Source organism: Schistocerca serialis, chromosome 6 (genome assembly GCF_023864345.2).
Source record: "Schistocerca serialis cubense isolate TAMUIC-IGC-003099 chromosome 6, iqSchSeri2.2, whole genome shotgun sequence".
NCBI lineage: Eukaryota > Metazoa > Arthropoda > Insecta > Orthoptera > Acrididae > Schistocerca > Schistocerca serialis.
This window is the reverse complement of record NC_064643.1, coordinates 390,817,088-390,833,088: the sequence shown is the minus strand read 5'-3', so window position 1 is coordinate 390,833,088 and position 16,001 is coordinate 390,817,088. Positions and strand designations below refer to the sequence as shown.

Sequence of the window (16,001 nt, the reverse complement as noted above, 5' to 3'; positions counted from 1 at the left end):
TTTGTTTGTCTCAGAGGGAGACATCAACAGATACCATACTCGAGCTGCCATCTCACCTCGTGCATGGGTGGTAGGGGGCCATTTTAAAATTTTCAATGGGAACTGCCATTTTTTATTACAGATTACAACTCTACAGCAATATCTACATACATGTTCTCTGAAACACTTTCTTTGTTCTGCCACAGATGACGCTCTAATCGGAGGAAAGAAATGAGTACACAATCGTAATTTGTGATGTACTACATAATGGCCCTTGAATATCCAATGGCACGTGGGACCACACCTCCAAGCTGTGAGGGTGGGACAGGCCAGCATTTCGTAACTTCTAAGTGGAAACCTCGTTCACAACATTATATTCCTCCAACATATTCGATGTGCCATTGTGGCCATGTAGCAAACTACAGTGTATCATAAATGGCAGTAAACTGCAACTGGAGCTACATTTTGTGCACACTTAGAACAGATAGTGGCTCTGAACATTACAATATTTACACAGTGTTTATTGTCTGCACACCTATCTCTCATTTGGAGAACACATGTGCAAGTGGATGATGACTGTTACAATCACAGAAGAAAAAAAATGAAAGTATCCTGATTTACAGAGAATGTAGGAGAAATGTTGAGGCTGCTGTTGCCTTAAAAGCCAAGTGTTTTCCACAGAAAGTTCACTCTTGTTCATTTTTTACAAGGTTGTGAACACCTTTATATCTGATGCCAGCATATAGACCAGCAAAAAGAAACGAAACAAACGTGTTACAGGAGAAGATAATGAAATAACTGTACAAGTGGCAGTGCACCACAATCCATGGATTAATGAACAGCAAAAGAATTACACCACTATTCCGGTAGGTTCATAGGTAGTATTGTCATAATACTACACCATCATAAGTATCAACTATACATCATCACTGTATCAAGAACTTCAAGCACCGACTTCTGTAACTGGGTAGTGTTTTGTGAGTGGGCATGTCAACAAATACAAATGACCCCCATGTTCTTTGCTAAGTACTATTTTCCAGTGAGTCTACTTTCACAATGGTACTGTTAACAGGCGTGACATGCATTGCTAGAGTGTAGAGCCCCCCCCCCCCCCCCCCCCCCGCTCCCCCCAGTTATGACAAGTTGACCATCAACGTCCTTGGTCAGTTAACATACAGTGTGGCATCAAGGGGAACAAACTCATTGGTCCATATTTTATCAACCGCACAGTCAATGGATGGAAATATCAAATGTTTTTGGAACAGGAAGTACTGGTACTACAGCAGGATGCTGCCCTGCATGTTTGAGATCATATGTGAATTCAGCATGACGGTTGCTCAGTGCATTACGCAATTAAAGCATGGGATGTGTTAAAACCTTGATTACATAGGCTGGTGGGTCAGCTGAGGTGCCCCTATTAATTGGCCTGCTAGGCTACCGGATCTGATGTTGCCGGATTTCTTTCTGTGGGGACATTTAAAAGATAAGGTGTACCAGCAAGTTCAACAGGCTCTGAGGACATGGTTGACTGCATCAGAAATGCCTGTGCTGATATTCCTCCAGATATGCTTCTATCCTGTGTACTGTTATTTTAAAAGAGATCACTAATAGGTATTGTTATTATTAGTCATTGCAATTTTGCTGGTCAGTTCTCTAGGAATGCTAAATATAAAAGGAGGTGTGAGGTTGTGTATTAAAAAATATTTTGAAGGTGCTGCATTAGAGTTACATGGGGACCTGGGTGAAGTAGTAATAATAATAATAATAATAATAATAATAATAATAATAATAATAATATCAATATGCAGGTCACTTAACTGGAAATAAGACACTTTCATTAATATATCAGTCTCTGTTGGAAAAGGCCACTATAACTGCCTGTGAGGACTTCAGTATAAACACTGTGAATGGATCTGTACCAAAGCAGCTATTTCTTAGCATACTGCACAGCTTCAACATGTTTCCTTCTTATAAATAGCCTCATAAGAATAACAAATAGAACGGAAAGTCTTTTTACAATAGGGCTATATTATTATAATGCACTCATCATTACAATTCCAACTACCCCTATGAAACAAGTGTATATCCTCTCTCTCTCTCTCTCTCTCTCTCTCTCTCTCTCTCTCTCTCTCTCTCTGTGTGTGTGTGTGTGTGTGTGTGTGTGTGTGTGTGTGTGTCACAGGAGAATTTCTCTGCAGAAAAATAGGCTAGCTATGTTAGAAGTGCTTTCACACCCTGATACAATTCTTTCTCTTGTATGTGTAATAAAAGATGTTTTCTCTTTAGTATTCATGACCAGTTTTGAAATGTGCTTTCTGAAGGAACTAACCAGAGCCCATTCATGTGGGGCCACTAAATCTAGTACCTAGATACGGCAGGCATTAAGTTTTCCAGTAGGACTCTAAAAAGTCTCAGTTCTCAAATAAAAAAGGCATAAAGGCACCCTGTTTGTAGAATATCTGAAAACTTATAAGAAAATATATTGACAGGTAATTGCAAAGGCAAAACTGCTAAGAAAAGATAAGATAACAACACTGCCAAGCAATCCGAATGGGGGGAGGGGGGGGGGAAGGGGCGGCAAAGGGGGGGGGGGAAGGGGGGGGGACACAAGAACAGCAGGAGATCGCCCTTACAAATGTTGACAACATTAATTTTGGCACAAAAGATCTACCAAATTATGTAATGGAGGTGTGGTGTATTTGAAACGTATCATCATGTTTGCAGAGAGAGAGAGAGAGAGAGAGAGAGAGAGAGAGAGAGAGAGAGTGTGTTGGAGTATGCAGTGGCACACCCTAGTGCAGGATTTTTATGTTCCTAATATTTGTAAGTGGTGTTAGAGATACTGAACTCCTTGAGAGCTGATTTGGTATTAATATTGGAAGAGTTTGTTGTGGTTCGTTAGTGAGTTACTTTGATGTTGGCAGTTATACACAATAGATCAGCTCTCAGGTTTGGAAATATTACTGTTGTGTGCTGTTTATGTTTGGAGATTTAATTTTATGTTTTGTTTTTAGTTACTTATTGATGTGACAATGAAGTTCATGAGTAGGTCCCTGCTTGTTGCAATGGGGACAACATATTGAGCAAGATTAAATTCCTTCAGTTATTACCTTTAACTGCAAGTGTGAAGTGTTAATGTTTGTGGAGAAGTTGCTGTGCCTTGGACCAGTGACCAGTATATGTGACTTTGTAGGTGGGACAACACATGGCATTCCATACAGACGAGTCCCCGGTTTGAGAAGTGTATGCTTGCTACTTGAGAGACTGTGTGATCGGCATATTGTGTTTACCATTGCTGGATAACAGATTTGTGTATGCTTATTATATATTTTATATATTATATATTTATTATATAATTATTACAAAAGAAAATGAAACAGCAGCAATCCATGCATCACCTGTAATAAATCTGACTCAGCTTCCACACAACGCAAATAAATGATGTACAAATACATGAAAAAATACAGCTCTTCTTCAGAAAGGCATACACTCTCCAAGCATCAAACTGTATAATGCATTATCCCAATCCACAAGAATAGTAATGAACAGATACAATTTAAAATCAACCATGAAGAATTACTGGGCCAAGCACTGTTTCAATGCAGTAAAGGTATATCTTGGAAACAGAGGAGGAAGGGGGGGGGGGGATGGGGTGGAAGACACTGTAGCACAAATTAAGATTGACTCTGTGAAGCATGTAGAGCAATAATATATTGTGTAATGTTAGTTTTGCTAAAATGGTGGTACACCATATGTAAGAGTCAAGAAAAGTGTATAGTAATTAATGGTCCAGTATCTCTTTTACACTGTTTAAGATTCAAAGGACCAACAAACAAATAAATAAATACACACACAACCTTTGGTTCGCTCCATGTAGAAGAACTTTTACTTAGATGTGTGAGCCGCTTTGGTGTAATTTTTTATAACGCACTTCCATCATACATAAAGACATACGAAAAGGAAACAGCTCTTTTAGAGCAGAATTAAAAACATTTCTTGCTAGGAAGTGTTTTTGAAGCATAAGTGAATATCTTAGTTTGAAAAAATACTAGACCCTCATTTACTGTTGAGTACTTTTTAATCTTATCAGATGTACCATCTATGTTGTGTTTGCGTAATTGAACAAAAATATTTCTAATTCTGATTTCCTGTTTCAAATACACTCCTGGAAATTGAAATAAGAACACCGTGAATTCATTGTCCCAGGAAGGGGAAACTTTATTGACACATTCCTGGGGTCAGATACATCACATGATCACACTGACAGAACCACAGGCACATAGACACAGGCAACAGAGCATGCACAATGTCGGCACTAGTACAGTGTATATCCACCTTTCGCAGCAATGCAGGCTGCTATTCTCCCATGGAGACGATCGTAGAGATGCTGGATGTAGTCCTGTGGAACGGCTTGCCATGCCATTTCCACCTGGCGCATCAGTTGGACCAGCGTTCGTGCTGGACGTGCAGACCGCGTGAGACGACGCTTCATCCAGTCCCAAACATGCTCAATGGGGGACAGATCCGGAGATCTTGCTGGCCAGGGTAGTTGACTTACACCTTCTAGAGCACGTTGGGTGGCACGGGATACATGCGGACGTGCATTGTCCTGTTGGAACAGCAAGTTCCCTTGCCGGTCTAGGAATGGTAGAACGATGGGTTCGATGATGGTTTGGATGTACCGTGCACTATTCAGTGTCCCCTCGACGATCACCAGTGGTGTACGGCCAGTGTAGGAGATCGCTCCCCACACCATGATGCCGGGTGTTGGCCCTGTGTGCCTCGGTCGTATGCAGTCCTGATTGTGGCGCTCACCTGCACGGCCCCAAACATGCATACGACCATCATTGGCACCAAGGCAGAAGCGACTCTCATCGCTGAAGACGACACGTCTCCATTCGTCCCTCCATTCACGCCTGTCGCGACACCACTGGAGGCGGGCTGCACGATGTTGGGGCGTGAGCGGAAGACGGCCTAACGGTGTGCGGGACCGTAGCCCAGCTTCATGGAGACGGTTGCGAATGGTCCTCGCAGATACCCCAGGAGCAACAGTGTCCCTAATTTGCTGGGAAGTGGCGGTGCGGTCCCCTACGGCACTGCGTAGGATCCTACGGTCTTGGCGTGCATCCGTGCGTCGCTGCGGTCCGGTCCCAGGTCGACGGGCACGTGCACCTTCCGCCAACCACTGGCGACAACATCGATGTACTGTGGAGACCTCACGCCCCACGTGTTGAGCAATTCGGCGGTATGTCCACCCGGCCTCCCACATGCCCACTATACGCCCTCACTCAAAGTCCGTCAACTGCACATACGGTTCACGTCCACGCTGTCGCGGCATGCTACCAGTGTTAAAGACTGCGATGGAGCTCCGTATGCCACGGCAAACTGGCTGACACTGACAGCGGCGGTGCACAAATGCTGCGCAGCTAGCGCCATTCGACGGCCAACACCGCGGTTCCTGGTGTGTCCGCTGTGCCGTGCGTGTGATCATTGCTTGTACAGCCCTCTCGCAGTGTCCGGAGCAAGTATGGTGGGTCTGACCGACCGGTGTCAATGTGTTCTTTTTTCCATTTCCAGGAGTGTACAATGCAACATATCTCCACAGAGTATGGCGCCAGCTGCAAGAGTAGCTGAGATGGATATAATGTGGGTGTTTGCATGTATATACCCTTCAGAAGTGTAATAAAATTTGTTATTTTTTCAGAAGTGCAACATAACAGTTTCATGGTCTAGATATATCACTGAATATACTTTTGTGTAATATGTTGGCTCGTTGTAGACTAGTTACATGTAACCTACTTTCTTAGTTATATACAAAGCGAAGTCGTTACGGCAGTGTTGAAGCACTGGTGTCGCTTGTGGAAGGAGGGAGCTCTTCGTCTGGCCGAAATTCGCGATCAAGATTTTTCCCAACTTGCTAACGTGAATGTTAAGACGGTTCCTTTGATAAGGTTATGTCAGGTCTCCTGCCCTATCTTCACCTACTTGGTATACATATATTATTACTTCTGGAATTTGACTGTCCTATACTGTTGTGCTGAATTGTCGTCGGGTGAATAAACACACAAATTTTCCTAAAACGAGCGACTTCCATCATAACGCAGTAATTTGCAGTGTAACAAAACTAACTTACTCCCTGACAATACAGTAAGCAAAATGCGGTACGTGTTAAGATTATGATGGAAGCTTACGGTATTTTAAAAGAAAACAATCAAACGGTGCATAAAATTTTCACATATCCTACATCACCGTAAGCAAATTATACGGATACTCGTATTATTCTGTTAACAACCCATAAAACCCATCCGTTACCTTTCAAAGCAAGAATGTGCTCGTTTCTTTCCTTGCCTTCCATCTTTCCACAATCCAATGGCGTTAGGAACACCACTCTCTGCAAAACACTGAAATAAACTAGTTTCTTATATGATGCCCAAATGACAACATAAGTTTTTCTTCATTTTCCGATTAGAATTTTGTACGCAGGTAATCTGTATACGACTGAAATCATAGTATATATGTGCCTCTAGGAAACTTTCATAAAAGCGTTTACTTTGCAACAGGCTTAGCGACGCACTACAGACTCAATTCCGAATAAACTGCATCATCAACGTCATGTCAACAGATGCTGCTCTTGACACATTCACATTCACCAGCAGTCGCAAAGTGACAATCAAAAACAAGGTAGCAACGCGTGATTCTCGCATCTCTAAATAAGTTTTTTTGTTATAGCTTAAAGATATTTTCTAGTAACGAAAAACAGCAGACCCAAATTATTGAAACGTTCGTTGACGATAACTTTCCGCAACTTTTTTTCCCCCGGCGTCTTAATGTTTTACAAAGTTGTGTCAACCGACCGGATTGTCGTCTGCTTATCGTTGGTGACCAGTGATCTTCATACATGAGTAGCATTCGTACAATGTGTCTTTGCAGGTGTGGAGTTGTTTGGTTTTATGTGTGTGTCGAGTTGTAAAGGGAGTGTTAAATGTGATTATTGTGTGAAGCAGTATATTGAAGTTCACAGAAAATGTCGTCGTCTTCTGTATATATACTCGATGTGAAAGGCAAAGTTCTCATATCGAGGAACTATCGAGGCGACATAGACCTTGGTGTTATTGAGAAATTTATGCCGTTGCTTATGGAGAAAGAAGAAGAAGGAATGCTGACACCAATACTACAAACAACAGAATGTACTTTCGCCTATATAAAATATAACAACTTGTATATTGTTTCCACCACTAAGAAGAATGCTAACATAGCCCTGGTGTTTGTTTTCCTCCATAAAATAGTGCAGGTAATGATCGAATATTTCAAAGAACTAGAAGAGGAAAGTATAAGGGACAATTTTGTTGTAATATACGAGTTGCTGGATGAGCTAATAGATTTTGGCTATCCACAAACTACGGATAGTAAAATTCTTCAAGAATACATAACACAAGAAGGCCATAAACTTGAAATTCAACCTAGGATTCCTATGGCTGTCACAAACGCAGTGTCATGGAGATCTGAGGGTATAAAGTACAGGAAGAACGAAGTATTTTTGGATGTCATTGAATCTGTTAATTTGCTGGCAAATGCTAATGGAAACGTCCTCCGCAGTGAAATAGTGGGGGCAATAAAAATGAGGGTGTACTTATCTGGGATGCCAGAGTTGAGACTTGGATTGAATGATAAAGTTCTTTTTGAGAGCACAGGTAGAGGTAAATCGAAGTCAGTAGAGCTGGAAGATGTCAAATTTCACCAGTGTGTTCGTTTATCCAGGTTTGAGAATGATCGTACAATATCTTTCATTCCTCCAGATGGAGAATTTGAATTGATGTCTTATCGTTTAAATACACACGTGAAGCCATTAATTTGGATTGAATCTGTTATTGAAAGGCATGCACACAGTCGGGTAGAATATATGATTAAAGCAAAGTCACAGTTCAAAAGGAGATCCACTGCAAATAATGTTGAAATTGTTATTCCTGTGCCGGCTGATGCAGATTCACCAAAATTCAAGACAACGATAGGAAGTGTGAAGTATGCTCCAGAGCAGAATGCCATCACCTGGACTGTCAAATCATTTCCTGGTGGTAAAGAGTATCTCATGCGTGCACATTTTGGTCTTCCAAGTGTTGAAGGCGAAGATGTAGAAGGAAAGCCTCCTATTCAAGTCAAATTTGAAATTCCATATTTCACAACTTCTGGAATACAAGTACGTTATCTTAAGATAATTGAAAAGAGTGGTTACCAAGCGCTCCCTTGGGTTAGGTATATAACTCAGAATGGTGATTACCAACTTCGTACAAACTGAATTCTTTAATTTATGACAGCTAAGTTTTATGTGCAGAAAACTGTTGTGTGAATGGATAACATTGTTATAATCTGTTAAAACTTTGTAAATATTTTTTTGAAAGATCTATATTCCATATTGTGAACCTGTATTCTGGAGATGAAATTTAGACAGTGAGAGAATTTCATAACTGTTGCGGTACTTGATGTTTTATTAATTTTACGCAAATCAATGCACATGATCTTGTAAAGATATTGCACTTGACCATTAACTGAGTGTGCATTTAGTACTACATTCCTGGCCACTGATTGTAAATTTCTTTTTGAAAAACAAGTTTCTAATAAACAGTATTAAATATTTATTTCTTGATTAATTGTTCCATTCTGTAATTTTTTTCCAATGCAGTACTATGTTGGCACTGCAGTACCTTTATCTAAATCTTGTTTAGTTTTTATCATCATGCTTAGCAACATAATTTTTCGAAGAGACAGGTTGAATATTAGCAAATTTGCAAGTTTTTATATGATTCTTTAGATTTATGAAAAGTGTTGCATTTAGTGTAATTGCATGTTTTTGAGAATGACATACCCTCATATATCTGCTCAAGGGGTAAGAATGGTATTTCTTTGCCTTGCTTGGTTTTAGCATAGTTGAAGGGTAAAATGAACTATGGCTGCCCTCGTCCCACAAGGGAATTAGTGGGCTTGGTTCCAATGTTTTTGAACACCCTAATTTAGGTGGAAAGACATTTTACCAGTCTAACAAGAGTGCTTCTTTAAAAGTTTGCTTGATTTTAAATTGTTGGCACCAACTAGTTATTGCTTTTCACTGATCATTGTGGGTACATTATCCTATTAATACTTAACCATTGTAAAGAAAAGTAACCTTACAAATTAGTGTTTTCATATTAACAGTGTAATAAGTAAAAAAAATAGCAGATCTTACAATTTCCCTGAATTGTCCATGTGTTTAACACTGACTGTCGTACCTGTAGTATTAAGTTACCTTCAGTGTTGGAAAGAACACCATGCCTGTAATATTTTGGGAAGAACATTTTGGTGAGGACTGCTATGCCCATAATATTACAGGAGTGGCAGTCCTCACTTAAGGTGCCTAATATACTATCGGCATGGTATTCTTTCCCGCAGTGAATGCAATGTAATACTACGGGCATGGCATTCAAAAGTGTTAAGTAATGGTGTCGTATGGGAAATAATTTGTTGATTATCTTCTTTGACTTGTTACATTCATCCAGACTGTCCATTAATTTTCATGCTTATCTGACAATGCTTGTGTTTATTGATAATGACAACTGTGATATTTTTAACTGTAAGGCAGTATTTATTTGTTTGCCACGAACCATTGTAATTACAGTATGAGACATGTCAAGAAATACATTACAAAAAATGTAATTGAACAGTGGAAAATCCAGGCTGGAATATAACAATATTATGAAAAGGATAGTTGCTACTCACCATATAGCAGAGATGCTGAGTCGCTGATAGGAACAAAAAAAAATACCGTCAGCAAATGAGCCGTTGGTCAATTGAGTGTGTGTTTGTATGTTGTCTATGTCCGACGAAGACCTTGTTAACCGAAAGCTTTGCTGACAGTCTCTTTGTTGTGCCTATCTGTGACTCAGTATCTCTGCTGTATGGTGAGTAGCAACTATTCTGTTCAAAAATGTAAAAAGATTACATAGATGTTAAAACAAATATATGTATATGTACAACAAAGCACATGCTACAATGACGTGGAAATGAAGTATCTTCAAAGAAACAATTGCAGCATTTGCCTCAGCAGATAGGGAAAACCACAGAAAAACTTAATCAATACGGTTGGTGAGGGATGTAAAACCTTCTCAGAGAAACCACATTTCACTGCTGTTCTCTCCAATGTAAATTACATTTGATGTAATATCAATAGCAACAACTTCAAAACCAATATCATAGCTAACAGGGAAATAGAACTTATCAAAGCACCACTCAGTGTTATATTCGAAGCACTTTTCTTGGTACAGCTGGCAAACAAAAACAACTGCAATGAGCATTCTTGTAAGCTATTAACTTGTTATGCATGACTGTCTCCTGTCACAAAGTTAATGTAGGTATTCCATACAGATGTGTGGACAAACCAGAGTCATGTGCTGTTTTATTTATTTTTGAAGCCAGACAGCACACTGATATTCTTTATGTTGGATTGAATCTTGTTGGGGGGGGGGGGGGATATATTACTGCCTGCACCTACTGGGTCTTTATCCATTAATTTTAAACCTTTACATTCTGTGTGATAATGAGTATCATTTATTTTATGAAAATAATGATTTCAAATGTGTACAATGCTGGGATAGTTAATATCTGGAAATCTTTAACACCTTTGTACAGGTTCCCGGTAGGACTTGTGAAGTAACACTGTAGATGGACAGCACCCAGGTCTTGCTCATGCAGTGAATTAACCTTCATAGCTGCAATTGTGCTTCCTTCCCTCTACAGTGACCACCTAGAAAGCACAAGGAAGGGTCTCTTCCTTGTGCTGCCATAAAGCTTTTAAATTCTGACCTATCTGTACTCAAATACAGCGGCTTGTACACTGTTGTGTCCACACTGGTTTTATCTGTCTGTAAGAGCCAGTAGGGGAAAAAGTTCCAAAAAGAAACACTCTTGTGGTTTCCAAATTGTAATGTAGCTTTTTGTATGCTGAAGTGTTTTAAAACATACCACACCTAGACATATTGTGTGTTAATGGCATGTACAATTCTTTTGTTCCAGAATAAAAACAAGGTTCAATAAGACTGTTTGTCTCCTACTATGAGTATCTCATAATCCAGTGTTTACAAATAGTTAAATCTGGTTTCATCATTTCAAATGACACATAACAAGAATTTATTGCTTTTGCAGTTACAATGCTGTGATTGTCATAAATGTGTTAAAAGCTGCCATGCGGTTGCCTCTACCACAGTTGCTGAGGGCTGCCTCGAAAGTGTTAATTTTATCTCTGTGAGAAATTATAGGATATATTCTCTTTTTGCATCATATGACTTTATTTTGAAGTTTTAACAAGCTTTATATACACAAATTTGCTGCACAATCACAGGCCAGAAAGAAGTAGGCCTAAGCTAAGTGTGGACATATGAGACTGAAGTACATTTTTATAAAGTGTCTTTGTTTATATTTTTCCTTAATAAGAAATATATCAGAGCTTATTTTTAGCAGGTCTTACCTGTGTGAGTTTTCCAATTCATGTAACTGTCCACTAGCACACCCAGAAACTTGTAACTGTTTGCCTTTTGTATGTCTGGGCTTCCAAGACTGATTCTAAAGCTATGAGTATGGACTAATCTGCCTTCGTGTACATTATTTTTCTTTTTTCCAATACTCAAAGTTTTTGAAGTTTATCAACTGAGTTGCAGTAAATAATAAGTTTCATCAGCATATGTGATGACTTTGCCCCTTTCAATATTGTTTAAGTCATTTACATAAGGAATTTAAAGTAATGGTTCAGGTACTACATCCTGATGCTCCATACTTGACTTTATGGCACCCAAAGTAAGTATTCATAACAGTGTTATCTGTTTTAATTTTATCTCAGAACAATGTTCACTCTGTTTTACTAAAGGTCTGTAAGATTGGGTGACTTTCTCTTACACCATAATGGTGAACTTTCTGCATGAATGTGACATGACAGTCACAAGCTTTATAGAGGTCAAACTAAAAACTTGTTTTTTCATCTAACACCTTTGAAATAAATGATACAAAGTTAGCAACTGCTGTCTCAGTTGACCTATTTGTTGGAAAACCATGCTATGCTCCACCTAGAATGTTGTGTCTGTTTATGGACTTAATTGATTTTCATTAGTTTCCATTATTTTTGCAAGCAGAAGTAATGGTTATGGGTCCATTTTGCTACCTCCCTTATATAAAGCAATGATTTTTTTAAATATTTTTTTTTTTTTTAAAGAGTTCACAAAAAAATAGTTTCCTCCAGAGTTAAGTTGATTAGAAAAGTTGAGATACTGCCATATACTGACAACAATGTTTAATTACCCTAGAAGATATATGATCTAGTCCTTCTGTACTATTACCTTTTAAAAGATTTGTAATTTTTGCTACTTCATGGTCAACTATTAGGAACAGAAACAGAATTTCTGTTACTTCAGCAGTGTTAACTTCTTCCTTCACTCTATGGGCTCTACATCCTGTCAGTGTGCTTACAATAAGTATATAGTGCTGGTTGAAAATGGAGCAGATGTCCTTTAGGTCTGAGAAAGTGTCCTTTCTTAGTTATATTTCTATGCCCTATACTAGATGAGCCTTTCCTTTGTGTATTTATGTAAGTCCAGACAGTCTTTGCTGTCCCCACTTTCTTTCTTGTTTAATGAACAGGAAGTGTAAATGCCCGACCAGTTTTCTACTTCAAGCATTGTATGCCATTAATTTATATTTGATGCATGTGTCAGTCTGACTTCCATGAAAATATCATTAGTGCTCTGTGTTGTCAGTTGTGTGTATTAGCAGTCCATAGTGTTCTATTATTACAGTGTTTATAATTTGTACGTACATCATGTTCTATGGTATATTTGATGTAACAAAGTTTTTAAGTTGGGAGTGCTGATTGGATTACACAGCTGCCTAGTAAAAGAATTTTCAGTTAAAGTGCTAACTAATGCCTCCTGCCACTGCAATATATGGGATATGCCTCACTGCATTTACAAGAAACACATCTAGTTCTTCAAGAAATCTGTCTACAAAGGCACTTGGGGATCTGTGTAATCTGAGAATCAGGCATTTATGTCCCTATAACATAGTCTCCATTGCGGCTGTCTTAAAAAAAACATTTCTGTACTGCTTGAAAATACCTGTTGAATATAGCATTTGCATCACCTTTATGTTTCATTCTACCAAAAGAATCAGTTCCTTGGAAACCAGTTACACTGTAAGTCCATATTTCATTTTCTCGTAGATCACGCACTGCAATAATGAAAATGTTGGGGACTCAGAAACAGTAAGCATTTCTATCTAGTCTGCTTTCCTTACAGTATTCTGACCTTCTGATGTAGGATTCCAATGTTTGAAATGTGTACCTTGATATTCATATTTACTATTTTTTCTTTTTTCCTTCCTGTATGTAAAAAAATAAATAAATACTATATCCTGACCCAGTAGCTGTATAGGCTTATAGGCTTCCTGGATCTTGAGATTGTGGCCCATGTCTTCATCTCGGCTGCTGGCCTGGTGCTGATGCAGTTCGTGATGATTCTGGGAGCCGTTTGGTTGATTAGAGCTCAGTCCGTAGTGCTGAGATCTAGCTGACCTAGGTAGATATTAGAATTTCTGCAATGTCAGCCCCTGCTTTTGGTGCTGTTGGCTTAGTTGCCACAAAAACAGACCCAAAATATACTGGATGTTCCTAAAAAGAATGTTGAAAATGAGAGGGCTGGTAGAGTGGGTCGTAACAAGCAACTTTCATGCAGCAACCCATGTCTGCATCTCTTACGCTCAGAACTAGGTGTCATTTCAATAGTGTTGCATGCTGCTGTGAAGGGAGGCATACATTCTGCCATCTGAGTCAAGATGTAGCAGATCTGTAGGTCAACATTTTCAATTTCTTTGTGCCAGCAAGATAAAGAGAGGTGATGGGATTGATGTTTCGTGACCTTTATTTGCAAACAGTTACAAAAACTGCTCAGAATTACAACCTCTGCTTGAATGTGTGCAATGATTGTCACGCCCTTTCAGACACCCCTGGCGTAGTGGGGATTGCATCAGAGGCTACCATAATTTGCGCTATAAGCTCTTCATCTGTTTTGATAGATGTTCCATAAGCAACAGATTTCAGCTGCTGCCAGCACGTCAGGTCAAGGGAATATGCAGGTTGTGACACTGGCCCAATGTGCCCTATCCAGTTCTCACCAAAGGTCTCATCCAAATGATTTCACACTACCCAAATGAAGTGCAAAAATGCGCCATCACGTTGGTAACATGTGTGCAGTTACACATTAAGTAGCAAATGTTCCAGTTGCCTACCAGTGCAGCCAAATGCTGACAGTGAAGCACTCTTGTTGGCCACAAATGAAGATGGTGTGCAGATTTTCCTGTGCCCACACATGTTTATTGTGGCTGTTTAACAACACACCTACTCTTGTAAAGAATGTCTCATCCATAAAACCTACAAAATGTGGGAATTCAGGTTGAATAGCACACTTCTGCAAAAACCACTTGCAGAAATCAATGCAACATGGAAAATTTCTGGGTTAAGGGCTTTAACTTTCTGAAGGTTGTAAGGCTGCAAATCATTTTCATTCCACACATGTTAGACTGTGGAATCGCTTGCACCCATTTCTCAAGCAACACTCTGTGTGTCCTTGGAGAGTGTGTTTTGCAGCGGTGCCAATGCCTCCTCTTCTAACTCCAGTGTGTGCACTTTGCATTGACAATCACTTCCATCCAGCCTTTGCACCTGTAGCACAAAATGAATGCATCAGGTTTTGATGAAGGCCATTAGGACACCTTTTCAGTGAACAGCTCACTTCAAGAGCACCTCTCTCTCTCAGGGACTTATTGATAGCGGTGAACATGCATGGATCTGGTACTCGACTATTTGGAGACTGCTGAGCGTACAACCACTGAGCAGTGAGAGCATTTCCATAAGCTCAGTACATGCCTACCCCTTTCTCCTAAGAAAAGTGTATCCTTTCCCATATGCTCAGCACAGAACCAAGCACAAGTGTGTCCCTGTTTGTGGTCACACTGATGTAAAGCAGACTTGACTCTGCGGTGGACACAGGTGCTGCAGTCCATGCAACATCAAACCAAACATTGCATTTGCTTTGCCAAATGCAATATGTACACGTCCCAGCAAATGCTGCATGAAAGTGTATGGTGTTTTCCCTCCCAGAATACCTGCCATTGTTTTGACTCGGGTGGCAGGTTGTATGCCTACCTTTGTGGCGGTGCGCGACACTGTTAAATGATGGCCAGTGCTGAATGCTAGGGGATGCAGACATCAGTTGCTATTTGAAAGTTGCTTGTTACGACCCACTCTACCAGTACTCTCATTTTTTAAATTCATTTTAGAAACAGCCTGTATTTTTACAATGAACACTAATTACTTCAGGCTCAGACGAGCTGATCTGGACTATATGCTTCAAATGTCTGCACAGCTTCTTTTTTTCCTTGCATAACTAAATGTATGCCATGCCTGGTATAGTCATTCCTTCTAGTGTTAACTGTTCCCTGTAGAAATTCATTAAGAGCACTTTTAAAGCCCTTAGTATTTCTTCTGGTGTCATTTGCTCCACCAATAATGATGACAGCACCATTTATAAAAAAAAAACCTTTCATCCTTTGGTCTGTATTTGAGACCACATCCTTTAACAGTGTGCAAGGCTTATAAACTGATGAGACATGGTAACCTGGGTGGACAAAATCATTCATTATACTGGCAAAGTTATGATCATGGCTGTGAGCAAGCAGGAGAGACTGTTCTGCTCTTTGGTTTCATTGCCTGTATGATTCAGTATTTCAGTGCACACGTTTTGTTTACAATTTTCGCCTTCCTTTGACACTTATGCTCCTCTTTATATGATGTATTGTTTGAGATCAATGTCAATATCCATACAGACTTTACTTTCTTGTCTTGTGTTCAGAGTGAGGTTGTGTATTCTAGTGTTAACATCTTTATCAAGTTCGCATCACACACAAATCAAGAAATTGGTAATTCCGTTAAATTTAAATGAAAATCAAAACCTTTA

At 39.6% G+C, this 16,001-nt stretch overlaps 2 protein-coding genes across 2 annotated transcripts in view; one reads left to right on the top strand and one right to left on the bottom strand.

Annotated features, from left to right (window-relative positions):
• Positions 1-6,655, bottom strand: part of LOC126483621 (trafficking protein particle complex subunit 13) — a 215,589-nt gene extending 208,934 nt beyond the window's left edge. The window contains exon 1 of the mRNA XM_050106665.1: positions 6,292-6,655. Coding sequence (XP_049962622.1) covers positions 6,292-6,334 — 43 coding nt within the window. The 5' untranslated portion in view covers positions 6,335-6,655. The remainder of the gene's footprint in view (positions 1-6,291) is intronic.
• A 230-nt stretch (positions 6,656-6,885) lies between these two features.
• LOC126483620 (AP-1 complex subunit mu-1) lies at positions 6,886-8,620 on the top strand. The gene has a single exon (XM_050106664.1). It carries the CDS (start codon positions 7,004-7,006, stop codon positions 8,270-8,272), a length of 1,269 nt encoding a protein of 422 aa, XP_049962621.1. The 5' UTR covers positions 6,886-7,003; the 3' UTR covers positions 8,273-8,620.
• Positions 8,621-16,001: the final 7,381 nt, after the last annotated feature.

Coding starts and splice junctions, on each gene's coding strand:
- LOC126483620 (XM_050106664.1), top strand. CDS start 7,004: ATGTCGTCGTCTTCTGTATATATACTCGATGTGAAAGGCAAAGTTCTC.